The sequence below is a fragment of the Poecilia reticulata genome, linkage group LG13 (assembly GCF_000633615.1).
Source record: "Poecilia reticulata strain Guanapo linkage group LG13, Guppy_female_1.0+MT, whole genome shotgun sequence".
NCBI classification, from domain to species: Eukaryota; Metazoa; Chordata; class Actinopteri; order Cyprinodontiformes; family Poeciliidae; genus Poecilia; species Poecilia reticulata.
In genome coordinates, this window is record NC_024343.1 from 30,261,217 (window position 1) to 30,283,257 (window position 22,041).

General features: G+C 36.5%; 1 protein-coding gene across 1 annotated transcript in view; it reads left to right on the top strand.

Moving 5' to 3' along the window:
- The window catches only part of pak1 (p21 protein (Cdc42/Rac)-activated kinase 1), a 52,197-nt gene that overhangs the window by 28,393 nt on the left and 1,763 nt on the right, over positions 1 to 22,041 (top strand). Inside the window, exons 3-14 of the mRNA XM_017308397.1 lie at positions 1,448 to 1,664; positions 5,486 to 5,580; positions 7,062 to 7,209; positions 7,398 to 7,435; positions 8,203 to 8,316; positions 11,009 to 11,243; positions 13,074 to 13,137; positions 14,335 to 14,383; positions 14,871 to 14,983; positions 19,135 to 19,252; positions 20,221 to 20,320; positions 21,141 to 21,337. Of these exons, the coding sequence (XP_017163886.1) occupies positions 1,475 to 1,664; positions 5,486 to 5,580; positions 7,062 to 7,209; positions 7,398 to 7,435; positions 8,203 to 8,316; positions 11,009 to 11,243; positions 13,074 to 13,137; positions 14,335 to 14,383; positions 14,871 to 14,983; positions 19,135 to 19,252; positions 20,221 to 20,320; positions 21,141 to 21,337 (1,461 nt within the window). The 5' untranslated portion in view covers positions 1,448 to 1,474. The remainder of the gene's footprint in view (positions 1 to 1,447; positions 1,665 to 5,485; positions 5,581 to 7,061; positions 7,210 to 7,397; positions 7,436 to 8,202; positions 8,317 to 11,008; positions 11,244 to 13,073; positions 13,138 to 14,334; positions 14,384 to 14,870; positions 14,984 to 19,134; positions 19,253 to 20,220; positions 20,321 to 21,140; positions 21,338 to 22,041) is intronic.

A 22,041-nucleotide genomic window follows, 5' to 3' on the forward strand; every position in this document is an offset into this window, starting at 1 on the left:
TACACATCAAAGTGGATAAATGTGGTGTTATCTTTCGACCAAGACTCATTAAGCTCTGAGTCAGTACACGCATGTTAACAGAAAAAACACACACTGTGATTTAGTCAGCTTGGTGTTTGTAGATCAAACTGACCGCTCTGAGCAAATGGAAACTCTGTCCATTTATTTCATTTTATTTTAGAAGATTTTCCCTCAAGTGGAAGGGAATTTTGCTCCATTAACTAAACCATTGACGTCTGACATCCAGAAAAACATTTCCTCACTCTTTTTACAAACAGAATGTACATAAAAATGCAGATATTACTGCAGATTATTCCAGCTTTTACAGTGAAATAATCCAATGTACTTATTTCCTTATGTATTTATAGCAGATCACAAAAACTCTCCATACCCAGTTATATGGAAATATTTTATTGTAATTTTGACAATCTACTTACTTCAAACTCAGTGGGCAGGGCTAACGCTGCTCTGATTGGTCTGCAGTGGACTTCCTGTACAGGCTGACCAATGAGTTGCACCATATGACGAACAGCCAGGACCGTTTAAAGTATTTTATGGAGCACTGCAGCCCAGAAATCACATAAAAAAACAATTATGGTAAATGATTTTAACATATAGTAACTTTTAAGCAATGCGTTTCACATGTAGTTTATTTCATGTATACATATACACATGTATACATGTGTATACATGTATACATGTGTATATGTATGTATGCGTTTATTTTTTAAATGTTTTTGTGTTTCTGTGTTCCAGCCGTTTTCTGGAAATTAGTTGGTGTTTTTTAGTGTCCGGAAAACGAGCCATTTCAAAAACCTCCCAATTATGGTGCTGCCCGTCACCTAGCAACCCAGCACATTTGGTCAGCTGTTTTTATCGCTGTATGTGCTGTACAATGGCTGCTGGAAAAGACAAGTGTTTTAGTTGTTAACTTGACATCTAGAAACCACTTGTCTCACTGTTGTTGGTTTTGCAGGAGGCTCTGCTAATGCTTTCCAAAGATGTGCCGCAGTACAGTCGTGCATCTGTTTGCAGCCATTTTCATGTGTCTAAAGTGTGAACTTTAAGTTGGGGGGCGTGGCCAGCAGCAGGTTATTTGCTTAAACAGGTGATTCTGAAATGAGCTCAAAAAGCTAAATCTCATTATGTGAGGACGAATTTGTTTTAAAAATAATTATTAAACATATTTTACGTAGCAGATTCTATTCTAACTTGTTTGTCCCCTTTAATTATGAACTAGAATTGTTGGTTTATTCTTTTATCAAAGTAATCCGCCAAATGAGATTCCATTTTAGCAACAAGGCAGTTAAATGCAGCTAATATCAACGTTAACAATACTGTGACTGGATCCTAATAATTTGGTGAATATTTATTAATCTTGTTTTTGATTGGCTGACGTTTTGTCCTCTGACAGCATCTTCCCTGTGATTGGCCCGTTTCTGTGCAGGAGCGGCCAGCTGCAGCCTATCTGAAGATGTCTGATAATGGGGAGGTCGAGGACAAGCCTCCAGCTCCTCCCATGAGGAACACCAGCACCATGATCGGCTCCTGCAACAAGGACCCCACGCCCCTGAACCACGGCTCCAAGCCGCTGCCGCCCAACCCGGAGGACAAGAAGAAGAAGGACCGCTCCATCCGATTCATCCTCACCGGGAGCGATAAGAGTGAGCGCTCTCCACTCATTTTCATTTTGGGCCACAACAGGATCACAAACGTCCTCCAGGGGCCGGTTACGGCAGACTGCATGATAGAACCCATTAACAGACTGGTAAAATATTGATAAATAGCTGCATTTAATTACTGCTGCTTAAAAATAAATATTGAACATCTTTACATTGATTTAATTTGGCAGTAAACTGCCTATAACAATAATCAATTAATCACGGGATAAATTAAAACCAGCTTAGTAATTTCCATCTGCGTGGTTTATTGTTTTTCTCTTTCTACCAAAAACGGAATGATAAAAGTCTTCAGTTTGGTGTTTTGGTCTCAACTATCCCTTTTTTTGAAGGACAATTTTGTTTACAGAGATGTTATAATTCATTTTATTTGTTGTTTCTGTTTATTTTGGATATTTAAAATGTTTTCCAGCTTAAAACTATAATTGTTATTCTTGGTATCAGACAGAGTCGACCAGTAGGCAGAAGATATGCTCTAACCTCTTGTAATTTGTCTTTTTCTACCTTTTCTTCTTTGCGTTAGTGCAGAGTAGGACGGAGTACATCTGTCTGGCCTTATTGTGTCAGAAAAACTAAAACTCTCTGCTCCTTCTCTTTGCTTCTTCTGTTTACAAAACTCCTGCTTAAAACAGGTGCTCTAGTCCTGATTTCCCTCACTTGCATACATGCATTATTTTCTTAGACAGAGCCAGGGTTTCATATAATTAGTATTTTATGCACCATTTAGAGCATGAACTTCAATTACACTGTAAAACATTTGAAGATAGTTTATCTTGAAAATGAAAGTCCACCTGCTGCCCTGAAAATGTAATTTAAGTCAACAAGAAAATTGTTTTGGTTTTAGCTCAGAAATTAAAATTCATGAAGTTGATTTAATAACATGAGACAAGTTGTCTAAACTTTGTTTTTTAAGTTAATTAATCTTGAATTGTGAGTTTTAACTTAATGCTGCAATTTAAACCAAATAATTTCACAATATGCAAGACAAAAACTGCTAGTTAAAACAAATGTTTCTCTATTATTTCACTCACAATAACAAGTTAAAGTAACTACTTATTTTACTTTAGAATCATTTAAATTCTTGTTTTAAATTGCATGAACAAAATTTCTGATCTGATGATGAATTTTATTAAACATCACAATTAATTCAGCTCAAAAACATTTTGTGTGGGTTGTGCTGTGGTGGTGCAGGGGTTAAGCACAACCCACATATGGAGGCTTCAGTCCTCGACGCGGCTGCTGCAGGTTCGATTCCCGGCCTGGTGACCTTTGCCACATGTCTTCCCCTTCTTTCCTGTCAATTAACTGTCAAATAAAGGCCACTAGAGCCAATAAAATCATAAAAAAACATTTAGTGTGAACTAAATTAGTTCCCACTCCTGTCTTTTTCTTCTTTCAGTTTTTTATAAGTGCTAATCTAAAAACTCCAGTTTATTCAACTCTAATAAAAAGTTAACACAACTCACTACTGTAAGATTATCTTCCACAAACTCATGTTTAGGTTCAAAATCTTAAACTCACTAACTTTATTTGACTTAAAGAGCAAAAGCCAGTAGACGCAACTAAAGGTGACTCAAATGTTTTACAGTTGGTGTTAAATCACACACTTCCTGTTGAGGAGATAGGAGGAAGATGTGTGGTTCCTCCTCGCCACCCAGCTCGTTGAAACGCTCTGAATAACTCAGTCCATGATAATCTGCAGAGTTTTTTTTCCCTCCAGACCTGATGAAGATTATCAACGCGTTGTTTGTTAATCCTTATTAAAGCCGACGTGAAGGCTTAACTTTGATCTCAGCAGGTGTTGCTCCGGCTGCAGTTCTGACACACACACACACACACACACACACACACACACACACACACACACACACCTCTCTCATTCAGCAGTAAACATGTTTATGTTTTATTTAATAATAAGTGTTGCTGTACATGAAAATAAGTCTTAAAAATAAAGTTTTTGCTTTTTCAAACTCACCTACAAGTTTAATATTGTTAAAATTGAAATAGGACTGAGTAATTTAAAAAAAGCATTTGGGCAAAATAAACAAATAATTGGATTAATAATGATCAATCAATTATTAGAATAATTACAAACTAATTTAGTAATTGATTAATCCTGAGCTGGAGCAAACAGACTCAAAAACACACTAGTAGTAATTAAGATAAAACTGTACAAACAAAATGTACAGTTTCAATTAAAGATTAGAAACCTTCTTTGTAAAGGAAAAAATCCTATGAAGCATCTTTTTCTAATTACTAATCAGTTAATAAAATGATCAACAGATCATCCCTGCACTATTAGAAATGTTATTTTAGCTGCAGATGAATCCACTGCTACAAATGATCAAACCTTCACTAAAAAACTGCTTTGTTGCAGTAAAATGTTTACTTTCTGTAAGAATAGGAATAATTATTTGTTTATTTGCATTTTTTATTTATTTCTGATGTTGCATAAAAAAATCTTAAGTGATTAAATGAGAAATCTCAGAATACTCCATTAGTAAAATAATCTTTAGCTAAAAAGCAGTTTTCAGATTTTAAAGTCTAAACGACTTTGTAACCGTTTGGGACAGTAAGTTTCTCATCTGCTCTTGACTTTCCATAAATGTGATTTGTTGCTTTTTGTAATCTTTTAGAGCTGTTCATGAATCCATGCTGTTTGCACGGTTACTGCTGTTTTGTTTGCCAAAAGGCAATTTAAGCTTAGCAATAACAAATTAGCCGCTCGCCTGTCAGCCTTCATAAGAGCACGTATCAGTGGTTAACCTGCGCATGAACCCAGTCAGGAGGATGACGACTTCCTCTTACCATTTTTATTATCGGAGTGGAAAATGATAGTTTAGCATCAAACTCAAGTTGAGGTAAGTTGCAGAGACTTTTTATTATGTCAAATAACGACCAAAGAGAGCGCTGCTGCAGAAGAAGTGAAGTCTCATGATCCTCTTCCTCTTCCACATAACTGAGCAATGAAGGCGTGAAACAAAAACACGGATGCCAGACGAGCTGTGCACACTTCTGCATGTGCACAGAGATCCGGATGAAAACTGTTTCAGGTGCTTCAGGTTGGAAAGCTTCAGCCTGCTGCGTTTGTAAAATGGCATTTTATTTTATTTCCTTTCCCTGTAATGTCATAAACTGTAGCTTTATCTACCAAAATAAAGCTACAGTCTGTGATCCACACTTGTATAAATATAGTTAAAATCTAATTTAATTCAAAAATACAGAATTGATCCCAAAGGGAAATTAAATTCAAGATTTGCCAAAGAGTTTTTGTAGATGTTGATGGCTGAGGGCAGGAAAGTTCTCCTGTAGCAGTCTGTGTTGCAGTCTGCCTGGAACAAAACCCTTTTACTTATTTATTTTTTTTAGGCTAATTTACGCCACATGTCCACATCCAGACATAGATTACCCATGATGCCTTGCAGCCGGCTGGTGGTCCTTGCATTGTTCGTCATCCCATGAGGATTTGGAGTTATGATTTCCCTCAGGAATAAATTACAACATATGGCGTCTCTGTCGTTATAATTCTCTCTCAAACTGCTCTTTATGTATTTTTTATGATTAATTCTCTCTTTTCTCTTTTATTGTCTTTTTTTCCTTTCTTCTTATTTATTCACTTACCACAAAGGTTTGTCCCATGAGGGATTTCTATTACTGCTGATTTAATAACCTGATGGCATCTTGGCCTTTTGAGGTCCGGTTTGCAACAAATCCATCTCAGTTTATGCCAGAAGAAAACGTCTGGGTAATCCTACTGAAATTAAAATATCCTTAAACTGTCCTGGTTCTCTTTTCTTTTCTTTCAGCCTATAGGAAGAAGGAGCGTCCTGAGATCTCTCTGCCGTCAGACTTTGAGCACACCATCCACGTCGGTTTTGATGCTGTTACTGGGGAGTTTACTGTAAGTCTGTTAACATTCCCCACCGAACGCCACTCTAATTATCGCCCCCAGAGCTCATTGCTGCGTGAATATTTGTGTGTTTGCTCGTGAGCTTGATGGAAGCAGACACACCGAATAAAAGTTTTTTAAAATAGTCCCATCAGACAAAGGCCATCTTGTTGAGCTGAGTCACTTGATCCGCCTGACCAAGCTCTTTTATCTGCAAGTCCAACGCTGTGTGCAAAACTAAAAAAAAAACTCCCATCTTCTCTGTGAGTGCATGATTATTGTTTCCTTGTTTGCATTCTGGGTCACAGTTCAGTGATATATGTGCATGCAAAGAGTCCTCACTGTCTGCTAAACAGGCAGCGGCGATTAGCAAAGCATGGGTGGAAAATGAAGGAAAGGTCAGAGGAGGGATGGAGTGATGGAGCAGAAACTGAGCGGCTTTGTGATGGACTGATTCTGACAGAAGAGAGTGAGAGAAGGAGCAGGAAAACAAGGAGATGTGACCCAGTTGCTTCACTGAGGTACAAATGCAACAAGACTGCTGTGTTATACATCCTTCCTGGGTTGGGAGGACAGCACTTATACAATAAGTCCATCCTTTATTGTCATCTGCAGACTGTTTTTTATTTTTACTTTGAGGTATCTTCACTCCAGTCTGATTACCTGATCATGACAGCTTAAAAAACTAATTTTAGACAAACGTCAAACAAAAGAAGACTCAGCTGAAGAAAAAAGTCTCCATCTGATTAACACGTTTTCAGGAAGTGGGGCTCTTGAAAGTGACCTAGTTAAGAGAGATTTCTCAGAAAATGGTCAGGAATAACTGGTCTGAAAGAAAATTAAAAAAACTTTCAGAAAGTCTGAAAACTATTGAATTGAAATAGTAAGTTTTCCTAACAAGACATTGCAAAACTTCAATGCAACAGAATTTGGGCTTTTTAATCAATTGTCATAAAAAACATAAAAATAAAAATATGGTTAACTAAAAAGTTAGTTGTTTTCACCCTAAAGCAATAATTATAAACATCAGCAGTGCTAATGCTAAAACGCTAACTTCAGTTCAAAGTATATCTGCCGTTGAAAGACTACAACACTCAAACACCAATTTAATTATAACTTAGATGTTCTATAATGACCTTAGATATTGTTTTAAGTTTTTTTTTCACTCTGCTGTCAGTTTTATTTTGCTCCTGTTTGGGGAAAAAGAAAGAAAGACAACCCACTTCGAAATAAGAGCATGAGTAAAATACCAAATGTAGTTTAATTCAAATAGTTAAATTTGGACAGCTTTTGTTTTTCAAGCTGATTAGAATCACAATTAGAAAACTTTATCAATCACCTCACAGCGAGCAAAAGTAGCTCATTCCTGATTGGCCCAGTGTGAAATGCTGGTTAAATTTTGGGTTTGAATGAAGCTGAATGGCTGCCATGCAGTTGCTTTAGATTGTAAATACAAATGAGTGTATGAAGTAATAACTGTGTGTGTTTTGCAGGGCATGCCGGAGCAATGGGCCCGGCTGCTGCAGACGTCCAACATCACCAAACTGGAGCAGAAGAAGAATCCTCAGGCCGTCCTCGACGTCTTAAAGTTCTACGACTCGAAGGAAACGGCCAACAGCCAGAAATACATGAGCTTCACAGGTATGAGAACACAACGCTTTATTTATAGAAACGGAGACAACAGTTTAAAACTTGGAGAAGCTTTGTCATTGCATAAAATGAAGCAGGATTAATCGGCAGATTAAAATGTTTTTGCTTTACGTCTAACATTAACCTCCAGACTTAAACCAAGCGATGCGAGAAAAGTTTTTATTTTTATCTCCCTGCAGATAAAACTGCAGACGCCTTCAACTCCTCCATCATAACGGTAAGAATAATTCTGTTATTAGAATTAGTCACAAGCTGTAAAACTTGTATAAATGATCTCTGTTAATTATTCCCTAGTATTCTGATAGAAGTATATATTTCACCTCCTGTAATCTTAGTGTATATATTGTAAAGATCTTTAAAAAGCCTTTGATAATCATAATTTCACCTTCAAAATTCGCTACGTTTACCTAAGTGTGAGCTTTGGGGATTTTCTTCTAACTTCTTGTAACATTTATTTTATTGGATCTGATTGGTTGAAAGATTGCGCTCATTCACCCTGAATAAGACGCCATCGTTTTGCCCAAATTGTAAACATTGTCTGACGGACGCCCCCAAACCAAACGGCTGAACAAAGAGAGAGGGAGGCGCTCGTTGAGATGCTCTCTTCCTCCCTGCACTGTGAATCAGCATCTTTTCCTCCTTCCGCCGTTTGCCTGCCTGCAGCTTGGCCACGGGCCGAGCCTCTGAGCATCACACAGACACCGGGACAGAACAGAGCGCGGCTCCAGGAGCCCGACCTGAGCCGGGCTTTCAGACGCCTCCCACCATGAGCAAGTTGGACAGACGAGAGGCAGGTTGAGTCGAGCAACAAGCAGAGGAGGGAAGTTGAGCTGAAGATAGGCAAGAGAACGGCAGCGTGATGAGATTAAGAAGCAGCAGAGGAAGTGACAGCAGGAAGCAATGCTGGGCCTGGTGTCCATGATCGCTCATGCAACCGTAAAGTCACTGAGGCTCCGCCCATTCCTCCCCTGTGACATCACGCAGAGCTCCAAGGCCGTGTCGGAGATGCCCGCCGTAGCAACCGTGTCCGAGGATGAAGACGAAGACGACGCCGAGCCCCCGCCGGTGATCGCCCCTCGTCCTGAACACACCAAATCGGCAAGAAACAAACACGCTTTCTTTATCGTTTTTTTAAATTCATGCATCCTTTAAACTTTAGTCAAAAACTCAGCCATAAACCTGTTTTCGTACAAAAATATTTTTATACATATTTATTGAAACAGTCGCCTATACGAGTACCTCTCCTAACTTCTAACTAGAAACAACCAATCAGAGCCAGGAGGCGGGTCTTAGCGCTGTCAATCACCCTCCATGTGGCGTAGAGCCTATCATGAATGCTTCTGCTAGTTAGCATAGCATCCAATCATGGCGGATAAACAGTTTTCCTGCAACGGTAAGTTGTTTTCCCTTATTTAGCACATTTAGCAGCAAGTTCAAGAGATTGATTGACAGCACTAAGAACCTCCTTCTGTCTGTCTCTGATTGGTTGTTTTTGGTCGAGAGGCAATAATTATTCAAGGAGAAAGTGGAGTAGATCGATTTTATTTTCACAGATTATCTGTCATAATTTCAACTTTCATAACATGGTGACAGTTTTAACAAATATATAAAAAAAACTTGTTTTTATAGAAGTTACATGCTGCAGCTTTAAAACTTTACATTTGAAAGTTTTTTTCTCACAAAGTAAAGAAAAATACGATGGTTAAAATGATCCTCAAAATGCCTCTGAGGCTGAACAAAACCCTGTTACATCCATCATTTTAACTCTACACACGAACTATTTCTACTGCAGAAAATGAAACGACTGCTGCAATTTTAATTAATTTAGAGGAAACAAGAAGTCAGTTTTCAGTCATATCCGTGTCTTTTTTCTTTTTTTCTTTTTTTCTCTGACTGAACATGTTCCAAGTGGAGTGATTGTCGGTATAATAAGAAGACAAAGCCTTCAGTGTTTAGATCAGTCACAGGGAAACTCAGGTTTTTATAGGGAAACTCTTTCAAAGAAGCTCTTTGTTCTCCTGCAGGTCAGGTGAGGAGTGTTAAAACTTTTCCTTACCGTTCAGCTCAGATTTTACCTTTTGTCTTTTTTAACTTGTTCTTCATAACTGATCTGTTCTTTAGTTATGAAGATGTGTACTGAACATATTACAGTTTTAAATGAAGCTGCCAAGTTAAGATTATTTAAATAAATTGTAACAAGTTGGACTTTTAAAATGTTGCGGTGTAAAATAAAACGATACATTGAGATACCTTTTATTCAGTGTAGCAGTTTATTAAATGTGAAAAATGACTCAACTGTAGTAGCGAAGATTAAAAGAAAAATCTTGTATGTGTGATTTAGTGACACCTTGTGGTAAAATCTACAAACTCCAACCAAATTAATTTGATCTTAAAGATGTTAGAAACTAAATCTTAGTTAAAAAAAAAAAGTTACATGTTGTATTTCTATAATCCTCTGTTAATAGAGCCAAGGGAACAGCTGGATACTTGAGATAGATTATACTATTTATAAAGACAAAAAAAAAATAAAAAATAAAAGCATATTGACACTTGATTAAAAAAATCAAATCATGAAAATATTTTTTGTTTGTTTGTTCAAAAAAACTCCATATTAATTTTCAAGTATTATATGTTACAGGACTGAATTATCTGTTGAATTAATTAATTAACATCATGAAAACATCCAATAAATATTACTTTTCCTCAAATGTCATAATCAAAATCATTTAGTAAATTTATATCAGATATGTCGATCCAGTTTTTATGAATCAAAGAAAACCCTAACCATGTTGGTTTTTAGCCCTGATTTAAAGGAACTCGGTGTTTCTGCATCTTTGCGGTTTTCTGAAAGTTTGTTCCAGATTTGTGGTGCATAGAAGCTGAACTTTGTTAGAACTGTCTGCATTCATAGAGAGAAACAACATAAACCAACCTGAAGTCTTACTGTAAAATACACAACCTTATGAAAGTAAACATTTTAAGAGTTAAAATGTAAAATGTACTAATGTACGCCGATCTTTCCTTACACACACACACACACACACACACACACACACACACAGACTGGTGGTGGTGGAGAGGCTGCTTCCACGGCGCCATTAGGGTTTCCATGGCGATGACTTTTTAATGCAACTGAGTCCCACCATCTCAAACATGCCTGCATTTTCTTAATACTGACCGACTTTTCTCATCCTGATGGTCCTAAAACCTAAAATATCTGTTTTTTAAAAACTATTCAGAGCTTTTTCTGGACTTTATCAGTCAGAAAACGTAGCAAAAACTATTGAAAGTTGGTTTAAAGTTGCTTATTGCTATCAAGATTTAGAAATATTAAGCAAATGTTGAACTTGCCCTTAAAGCCTGGTAATGAGTCTAAATTGCTGTTTTCTATTTGTTCTCTCAATTTATCTTCAGTTACGTCTTGATTGAGTTAATTTTTTATCATCCTTTCATAGATTTCTTGTTTCTTGCTAAAATAAAACTTGGCTAAAGATCTTCTCTAAATTACAAGAGAGTATTAAAGTTATGCTAAGAAAATAAAAAAATTATAAAGTTACAAGAATAAAGTCATAATATTACAAGAATAAAGCCATCGTACTATTCCAACAATATTCTGATTCATTATCATATTATTTCAAATTTATTCTTGTAATATTATGACTTTCGTAATTGTACTTTTTAAAAAATTTTTCTTGGTAAGGCCCTAAGTACTAAATTGCTGCAAACATTTTAAAGCATAATTTAGTGTAAGCGCGTTGTTTAATCCAGTTTAACCTGTTTGTGTCGTCAGATTTACACCCGCTCAGTGATCGAGCCGTTCCCTCCTCCTTCCACCAAAGATGCAGCCACTTCCCCCATCATCCCACCGATACCCGCTGCCGCCGCCGTTACCCCCGCCCCACCTGCAGAGGCAGCTCCCAGCAGCCCCCCCAGTGCAAGCCCCGCCCCCGGCCCGTCTCTGCCCCGCGCACAAGATAAAAACAAGAAGAAGAAGATGTCTGACGAGGAGATCCTGGAGAAACTACGTAAGTCTGGCTGCTTCTGTTCTGGTTCACACTGCTGCACAAGACTCTGCAAAAACACAAAATATTACCAAGTCACTGTGTTTAGTGTCCAGTCCAAATATCTTATTACACTTTAAATAAGACAAGACTAACTCACTAGTAACTTTTCAGCAATGATATTTAATCTAATCTATCCAAATACTGATTATGCATCTTTATACTACTTTATTGATGATAAAAAAAAAGTTCAATATTTTCTACTTTTTTAGAGCATAAAAGCTAACTTAAATGTCACTTTTCAGCAAGAAATAGCATCTTGTTTCAAGTAAATAATTCCTTAAAAGTGATGAAAAGTTACTGGTTCAACTGACAGATTATTTCACTTTTAACATGGGAAAAATTAGTTATTGTAGCTGAAATAATCTTCCTTTTGTACTAGTATTCTTTTAATCAGTATTACAGAATTAATGACTTAAACATGCTCCTAATTATTGCTGAAAAGTTACTTGTAACTTGGTTTTATTTATTTCATATTTACTAAGATATTTGTACTAGAACCTAGACTTAAAATACTGGTCAGTATTGTGTGTTTTTGCAGTGCACAGATCCAGAATGAAAGATGGAGCCGTTTTTCCTGACTGCAGACTGAGAGCTGCTGCTGCTTTCTGTCTTATCAGATGTTGTTTATCACTTTGTTTTCTTCTGGGAGCAGATTTTAAGTTTATTTTAAGGTTTTAATCGAGCTGCTGCTGACTTCTACAACTCCTCTGTTATTTAAACAACATTAAACAAAGTGCATCTGGGATGAAAGTACTTTATCTGCTAAAAAAAGCTCATGTTGTGCAGTTTATTTATTGTTTTCTCAGTTATATTTACTCAGGTTTATCTGATTTATCTTCCAGTAATTTTCTTCCTTAACATTAAAGCAGCTTATTTTCCCAGAAATGCAGAAAGTTTTTGACCAAAGTGTTTTTAGTTAATCTAATGTTTACGAATGAAATGCTTAGCATTTCTAATTTTAGATCAGAGGAAGCAGCAACATTGGCATTAAGAGGGTTAATTTGATTCTTAGGAATCTGACAATTAATTAAAAAAAATATCATCCCTCATTGTTTCCTGCTCAGTGAATTTTACCAACTTTAATGATTAAGCTGCAGCGTTTTGTTTGAGCTGAACTTCTGGTCTATTTTTAGCTGTTCTCCCTAACAACTGGGCAACAAAGAGACTAAAAATGCAGCTCAAATAAAAAATAATAAAACTTTACTCCCCTGATAAAATGCTGTGATGTATATTAGTGATGTTGTTTGGATAAATCTGTATATTTTTAAACCATGCGCCATGCCTGTTCAGATGTGCTCAGGTCTCCCTCTGCTGGTAAGAGCAGGAAACTGCTTGTCCTTCCGCTTCTGATTGACAAACTTGACCCCGCCCACTCCTGCTCAATCCTCAAATCTGATTGGCTGTTCGTTCTCTCCGTCATCACTTGTTCTTTCCAAGAATTAATCCTCAAATCTTTCCTGCTGTTGACAATTTTTACTCTTCAGCTGTTTTCCTGCCTCTTATGTTTGTGTGTTTTTTAATTTAAACTATTTTTATATTATTTTCCTTCAATATTTTTTTCCCTTTGTTTTGCATGCAGCGTTAAAGTTAATGAGTTTGACAGACTTGCTGTAGAGTAGTTTCCAAATGGATAGAAAATCACTTTACTTTTCTGTCCAATAAAATCATCTTTAAATTATCATTAAAAACTCTTTTTTATTATTGTTTTCTGGAGGTCTTTGTGCTGCTTCTGTTTTTACATCCTCATTAAGTTAATTTCTGCTGCTTTTGTCTTTTCTTTTCTCTTCTCAGGGACAATTGTTAGCGTGGGAGATCCCAAGAAGAAATATACTCGGTTTGAAAAAATAGGACAGGGGTGAGTGCTTTATTAAAACATGATAATTACGTAAAGCTTAGTCATTAAAAAAAACCTACCGTATTTTCCACACTATAAGGCGCACCTAAAAACCTTCAATTTCCTCAAAAGCCRACAGTGCGCCTYATAAYCCGGTGCGCCTTATATATGGACCAATATTGAGCCACAACAGGTYKAGCCACAACAGGTCTAGCAACTACGGTAAGCAGCCGCCGACTTCATCTTCCCTGTAGAAGAAGAAGTGTGCGGTGCATGCTGGGATAGTTGTCAGAACGCTGGTTTGTTAATAAAGTTTGATAATACGATAATAAATTTAAAGCCAGGGGGCGGAGGGGGGTGGGGGGAGAAGAAGAGAGGCAGAGACTGCATGCAGCAGCAGCGTTTCGGTTGGTCTGTGTTACCCAGAAAGCAGTTGGGCACAATATCGCAACACCAACACCGTGAGTGAAACAATGACTGGGGCAGACTATTATATAAAGCACTCTGGGAATCACTTCTTTACAAATGTGTATGTGCAATAATAGAGTACGGAACAAATTGGCAACCCAAACTGAAGCGTCTATTCTATGCGCCTTATAATGCTTTATATATGAAAAAAGTTTTAAAATAGGCCATTCATTGAAGGTGCGCCTTATAATCCGGTGCGCCTTATAGTGCAGAAAATATGGTAAATAATTAACCGTCAACATGCTTTTAATGAATTTTCCACAACTTTGTTTTAGGCCTAGTCCACACATAGCCAGATATCTGAGAAAATAAATAAATTTTTATGCATTTTGGTGTTTTTGTATCACTTAAAATGATTATTTATAAAACAAATGCCTCTCTGTCGGTACACGTTGATACAGAGTGTAATGTCATAGTGGTAGATTTATTTATTAAAATAGTTTTAAGGAAAATACAACTGTTTATTATTTGAATCAAAGTTAAATTAACTTGTGTATTTTCTAAGATATAAATTATTATACACTTATAGATGGGATTTCATAGTGAAAACATAATTTGCTTTTTGTCTGAAGGAGTTTAAATATTTTTCATTTTATTTTTCTGAGCTATTCAGAAAGATTTGTCTTTATTGTAAAAATAAATATTGTTTCTAATTCTAAAATACATGTTGATCTTTTCTTAAATACCATAATTTTATTTTGCCTCCAGCTCGTCTAAACTAGACCTTTCTCCCTTTCCTTTCCCTTTTAGCGCCTCTGGTACGGTGTACACAGCTATAGACATCGCTACAGGACAAGAGGTCGGTTTGTTTTCTTCTCTTTCAATTTGTAACAAAAAAGCCAAACAAAAATACTTAAAAAAAATAAAGTTATCTTTGAAAGATAATGCATTTCTGATTATTACATTAAGAAAACCAGCTACTTTTGATATTTTGTCAAGCAAAGTAGAAAAACCACCCGAATAAAATGTTTGAAAATGTAGTTGAAATTAAAAATAAAAATCTAGTTTGAAGTTTCTAATGAGACATGTAAAGTGAATGTCGGTTCATTTTACGCTTTTAATTAAAGCAAAACTGCACAAAGAAGAGAAACTGAGTTCAGGTGAAGTTCACACAACAGAAAGATGCAACATATTTAATTTCTCAAAACATCCTGGATTATATCATAGCTAATCCGTCAGTTTCACCCTCAGGATTAGCCCACTTCACTCCATAAAAACTCCTTGCACCTCCTCACGGTTTTTTTTTTGTTTTTCAATGTTTTTCTTGTATTGTTCTTTCCTGTCAGGTTGCCATTAAACAGATGAACCTGCAGCAGCAGCCAAAGAAAGAGCTGATCATCAACGAGATTCTGGTGATGAGGGAAAACAAGAACCCAAACATTGTCAACTACCTGGACAGGTTAGCTCTCGCAGCACAGCCTTAGGCTGAGAATATGTGGGAAGGAGATGGTAGCGAATGCTTTTAGCTGTTAGATTAGGCTTTCTAACATTGACTCCAGCTAAAGTTGTTTAGTGGTGACAAATGGTAGATATAGCAGTTAGCATACTCACATGTAATATACCAGTGGAAGGCTAAACCTAAAGCACAAAACAGCTAACATTAAAACGCTACACCAGAGTGATATTTAGTGGAAGCTAATGCTAAAGTTGGAATCAGATACTTACTCCAACTAAAGTTGTTTAGTGGCGACAAGTGGTAAATTTAACACAGTTTGCATTCTCCAGGGCTTGAAGAGTTCCGGCCGGGGGCCGGATTTCCGGCTTTTGACCAAACGGTCCGCCTCAACCAAACTTGTCTCCGGGCTTAAAGAGCTCCGTCTACAAAGATGTCTGCCAATTAGAATTCTAGCTCCTGTGTTCTTGACCAATGACTGTAAAACGGTTTGTAGAAAAGAAGCGCATGCATTCGGTTCAGCGGTTAAATCAAATGCGATATGAAAGAAGATGGAGTTTGTCTCACCCGGTAAAGAAATATGTTTACTTGAGAAAGGAATTAAAAACAAGTGGCGCTGGGCATGGCTAGAGRAAAGGGGACAAGCGGGAAGCTGGCGGAAAGTTTTACAACAGGGGGCGCTGGGATTCCTTTGGGGGGCGTTTGGTTGAAGGTAAACTTTACACCTTACAATCACAACAATACCAGTTTAGACTTTGAGCAACTTGCTAAAACTGTATTTCGTAGCGTTCATTTTATAGCGTTAACACCGGTGCTGTAAGTTGTCCGGTATGAAACAGGTGTGATAGAACAACGGTACCGCAGCACTTTTAAATTTCAATAATCAGAATGCAGAAATTGTTTCCGTTGTTTTAAAAGGTTTATGTCAGTCTGGCTTTTCCCCATCGATACGCTTCCCAACCGCCCTGCATCATACGGGGTAAAAAAAAAAAAAACTGAGGCGCACATTGCTCAAAACTCTGAAACAGAAGAAGCGGGACATAAAACGGAGCGACGAACTAGATGTGAATTATGGCATAAAAACAGAATCCAACGCTGAACAGTGAAAAATCAACACATGATGTGAAACATATGATTAGGCGGCGCAGCAGGTGATGAGTGAAGATTACTGATGGTCAATAAACGATAAAATAAATCTAGCAACAGGAAAGAAACTAAAGTGGACATAGAAATAAACCAAGAGAGGATAATACTAATCAAAGGAAACTAATTGGAAATGAATGAAGAACAAAATGCAAGAATAAACTAAGAAACTAAAGTAAATACAGAGGAATAAGCTGGTATGGCAAGACATTTCGAGCAATAATTAATACAGAGACTGTATGGCAAGAGTAAACAGACACTATTTCCAGATAAAAGGTAAAATAATATTGTTGAAATGTCATGGGTTTGTTGAGACCACATCTAGTACTGAGAATAAATATATCTTACAGACCATAACAGTAAAGAACTGATCACTTATTTATGTTTTTAACTAGATTTGATATATTTATTTATTCAATATTATTTTTCATGTCAGTGTTAATGTCATGAGGCTGATGACTCCATGACACTTTGAATTTGACTCATTAGGATTTGATTAAGAACCAGATTTGTTCTTTGTAATTTCTGTCCAGTAAAACTATTAATCTATAAATCAATAGACAGGTCTATATAAAAATATAATCCATGTTTCAGTCTCATATTTGTATGGCATTAAAAGGACCTGGAACTTTAGTTTTTCCACTGAAAGCTCTGGTTTGCACAATAAATGCCATGTGGGTGAAGTTTTATGGATGATACTCTGATGTCCCATTCTCCTGAAGGCAGCACAGAGCTGCACCACCAGAAACTGACAGAAACACTGAAGAGAAGAAGAGCTATGATTAATGTRGTTACAGTTCTATCCATGTTTTAATGTTGCAGAGCTCAGTCGTTTTGCAAATAGATCAAATTTAAACTGGCATGTTGTTCATCTTTTATCTGGTCATTTTGTGGAATATATAACAACTAGAAAATGGCAAAGAATAAGAATATTTTATCCACTCTGACTGGCTGCTGTGAGGCCTACCAATTTTAACTTGAATGTTCATTAAATTTTTCGTAGACRCYTGTGAAAATAATTTCTATTTCCATGGCTTTTTTGTTCTCTGGGAAATTATCTTGATGATAAATACAGAAACGAGCATAAAAATCAAAACATCTACAATAGTGATAGTTATATTAATAATAAAATAATAGTCAGTACAAAGTAGGGTGGGTAAAGGCTAGGGGGGCGCTGGCCCAAAAAAAGTTGAGAAACTGATTTAGTTGGTAATGTTGCATGTTCTAAATTACTTGCTAAAACATTGACTGAAAGGACTCTTATTTAATGTTGAGGGATATTTGCCTGTAAGGCAAACCTTTAGGGCACAGACATAATTTTGTTTTGAGTTGAAATGTACTGAAGTCTAAACTGTGGCAATAGCAACGGTATAGTTAATTTCTGTCATAACTATAAGTTTCAGGCTCAGGATTTTTTTTTTACTTAAAGCCCTGATTCTCGCATCTACTATACCAATAATGGGAATGGCTAATTAAAATGTTAGCTACACTAAACCTTAAGCACTAAAACTAAACTCCTACATCAACATGGTATTTAGCGAAAGCTAATGCTAATGTGCTAACGTAAATTCAAATTCTACCTGCCATTGAAAGACTAAATATTTTTTAATGCCCTTAGATATTGTATTTATGTTTACATTTTGTTCTCTACTTTCTGCATCTCATTTTGTTCCATTTATGTTTGATGTTTGAAGTAAATTTATTGGGATGAAAACAGAAAAGGAAACAGATCTTCACCCACTGCAAGAAGTTCATGTTCACGCTCTTATTTTGAAGAATTTTTATCGGTTGAAAACCAAAGCTTCAACACAGATGTCAAACTTTATTCAATTTAAAGTTGTCAGTTGTCTCAGGAAGTGATTTGAAGTTTGAGGTAGTTTATTTGTTTTTTGAGACTAACCAGGGTTAAACTCCTTTATTTGTTTAATTTTTTCCAAACAATTGACCTGTTTACGTGTTTAAAAAGTAGAGACTTGGTTACGTATTCTCTGACCTCTCTGGGAGGTTCCAGCGTCCAGAAACACCTGAACGATGTAGAAAGTGACGGGTCCAAACACTCGGCCCTGATGCTTTCCCTTTACGCCCAGAGAGTTGCTCTGGGAAGTTTCAGGAAAACATCCAAAGAGCTGTTTTCTCTCTTTTTCGCCGCCCAAACTCTGAGTGGTAACCATGCGTCTGTGGCATGTCTGGTTGTCATAGCAACCTGTCTGATTGCAACACACCGAGCAGTCAGGTGCCGGCGCTGTCGTCTCCATGGAGACAGCATTTCCCTGTTGCCGTGTTTTATGTGTTTGTTCTCGACTGTGAAACGGCTCAGCAACATAAATCTGTTTAGAGTCGCATTTCATTTCGGTGCGGTAACGCTGGACCGCTGCTTTCTGGCCAAACGCCAATGAATCTTTACAAGTTCAGAAAACATTTAAATATTAAAGCCTAACCCTAATCCTTGCCCTTCTCTGATGTTGGACAGATAAGTGTATTCTAGTGTTTTCTTTTGAGAGGTGATTTAGTTTTTATTCTCAGAGGTGCTGAGACATAGATAACAGCATATTCTTCTCTTTTTGATAAAATTTTATTATGATTATTATTATGAAGACAAAAATATGAAAACACAAAGTTTACTTATAAAATGTAGTTGATGTTTTGATTTATAGAACATTTTTTAATTTATTAAACCCAATTTGCTGATGATTTACATTTAAACAGACTTACTTTCACTATTAAGTTACATATTAATTTTGTAATATTTTATTTTAATTTGGTTTTAACTAGTCTTATAAGGTAGTCTTATACCTTATTAGACAAAATAAACTATTATTATTACTATATTCTGCCTTACTTTGACTTTAAGTAGTCTTATGGGTATGTTGAACGGTGCCCCTAAATAAAATTAATTATTATTGTTCTTGACATTGCGTTACAGATGTTTCTTTTTTAACATCTGGAAACTTTCAGATATATATTTTTTGTGTTAATCAGAGCAGCTCATTGTATTGTTTTGTGTCGTGGTGTAGCTACCTGGTCGGCGATGAGCTGTGGGTGGTGATGGAGTACCTGGCTGGAGGTTCGCTGACTGACGTCGTCACGGAAACCTGCATGGATGAAGCTCAGATTGCTGCTGTGTGCAGAGAGGTAGAAAAATAAATACCTAAATGTCAAGCGTTTGGTTTATAAAGACAGTTTTCATGGGGTGAACGGTTATATAAAGCCCTGATCTTTAAAGAAATGCCTAACAGTTAGCTAACCAGTAAAAATAAACAGGATTTCTTAACAGTTATTGTTTTAGTCAATCAAATAATTTACATCCAAATGTAAATTATTTAAGATGCATAGAGGGTGTTGAGCATTTTGCATGCTATTTCTGACTCAGTCCTGGATCCCATTCATGTTCAAAGAAACATGCCTTAGAAAGTAAGTAAGTAAATTTTTTATTTTTTTAGCACCTTTCACAGATAAAAACACAAAGTTCTTCAAAACACGTCGGAAAAGCACATCAAACACAACATGAAATTAAATTGAGCTTTGTTTTTAAATAAGCAATTTAAAACATGTTTAAACTGACACAAAGTTGCACTTAACATTAATCATATTTAATTCTAGATAACCGCCTGATATGCAGCAGGTTTGATCACATTTTCACAAGCATCATATTTGTAAATTAGAATGACTAAAATTGTATGTCTTAATTGTTGATAAGCAAAATAAATGAGTGTGGTACGAACACTCGTCCCTGGGGAACTCCTCCAGCCACATTGGGCCAAAAGGAGAAAAGACGACACCAGGCTCCTCAGTCCAGTGCAGATCACATAAACCTGGTCAAATGTCCACAGCTCAGATTTGTAGGGGCAGATAATCTGACTTACACAGGTAAGAAACACATGTTGGGAAGAGGTGCATTCCAATTCTACATTAGTGAGTTTGTTGTTGTTTAGAATCTAAATGGAACTCAGCCCTGGTCAGGATCCATGTTTCCTTCAGTGCTGCCTTGAATTAGTTTCAATTAATCTTAATCAAAAGCAACATTCTTCATAAGTAGGTTAATTTCAGGTAACTATAAATGTTGTGTATTTTTTTAATGTTAGTTTATGTTTTCTGTGCAGTGTCTGCAGGCGTTGGAGTTCCTCCACTCCAACCAGGTCATCCATCGAGACATCAAGAGCGACAACATCCTGCTGGGCATGGACGGCTCCGTGAAGCTCAGTCAGTGTCACGCCTTCACTTCCTGTTTCCTCTTTCACAAAACAACTCCGCTCTGTTTCAGAGAAAGTTTCTCTTTCTAAAGTTTGTTTCCTTCATTCTTTGTATCCATCTTCCTTTCTTTTTGTTTTTTTTTCTTTCCTTTTGTTCTTTTTCTTTCATTTTCAGTCTTTATTTTGTCTTTTTCCTTCTTTTTTGTTGTTTCTTTTCTTTTTGAGTTCTTTCTCTTTTCTGTCTTTCTTTTTTCTTCCTTTAGTTCTCTTTATTTTTCTTTTTTATTCTTCCGTCTTTCTATTTTCTGTCCATTCTTCTATTCTTTCTTTTTCTTTCCTTTTTCTTGCTTTTTATTTTTTCTTAGTCTTTTTTTTCCTTTTCAATTTTTTTCATTATTTTCTTTTTTCCATATTTTATTTATTTCTTCATAAATTCTAAATGAACTTTAGTATTTTATATTTTATAACTATTGAAGACCTGAGAAAAATGTGGGTTTCTTGGGGGAAAATGTCTGGAAACCATGGAAACCGTTACCAAGGCGATGCCCTCTCATAAACCCCAGCTCAGGGAAATGCAGCCTTTCATAATAAACAGAGGTGTGGAGGGAAAATCACAGCCATGTTGGTTTGGTTGGCAGCTCAGGGTTGTTACAGTGGTGGGTTTACTGTAACCCCTCTTTGCTCTCTACATGCACTCCCATTTATTTGCTTCTTTTAGCAAAATGCCTCTTGTACAAATATTTAACTTGCCACATTAAACATAGGAAGTTATTTACCTGAACTTTGGAAGGTTTAACTGAGGTCCGGCTCTTTCTCTCTCTACTTCCCAGCCGACTTTGGATTCTGCGCCCAGATCACTCCGGAGCAGAGCAAGCGCAGCACCATGGTGGGGACTCCTTACTGGATGGCTCCGGAGGTCGTGACCCGGAAGGCTTATGGGCCCAAAGTGGACATCTGGTCCCTGGGCATCATGGCCATCGAGATGGTGGAGGGGGAGCCGCCGTATCTGAACGAGAATCCCCTCAGGGTGAGACCCGGGGCTTCAGACTTAACTTAAAATCAAGTTAAAAGCATATTTTATGTTTAGTTTTAGGTATTTTTTAGAAGAAATATAGTGACGGTGTCCTTCTAAAGGGTTAATCTGTGATATTTTACTACTTAACATTAAGATTTTTAGCTAACAGAGAAAGATTTTACAGCTTACAATAGTCAAAAATGACCTTTTACATCACAAAGTTAGGAGGATCTTTTATTATTTAATGATTAGAAGTTGTGGTTTATTGACTCAAAGTCAATGAATTGTGTGAATTACTTAACAAACACCATGACTACGTCTGTCATGATGACACATTTTGCTGGACGATAAATTGTCCCAGAAGTTATTGCAATAAATATGGTTGTTTTCAGACCATTTTCAATAAATATAATGATGCCAAAATGGCACATTCTCAAAGATCAATAAACTTTAATTTCTATTGAATATTTAACACTGTAACTGGAAGGCATTTTAAATATCCAAAATAAATAAACAAAACAATAAATAAAATTAATTATGAAGTCTGGTTGAGTCCAAAACACCAGACTGAAGATTTCATCATCCAGTTTTTGGTAGAAAGAGAAAAGCAATGAATCAGGCAAATGGAAACTATTGATCTCCTTTCAATTTATCATGAAATTAATTGATTTATTGTTTATTACAACATAATTTATCTCATTGATGCCACAATTTAG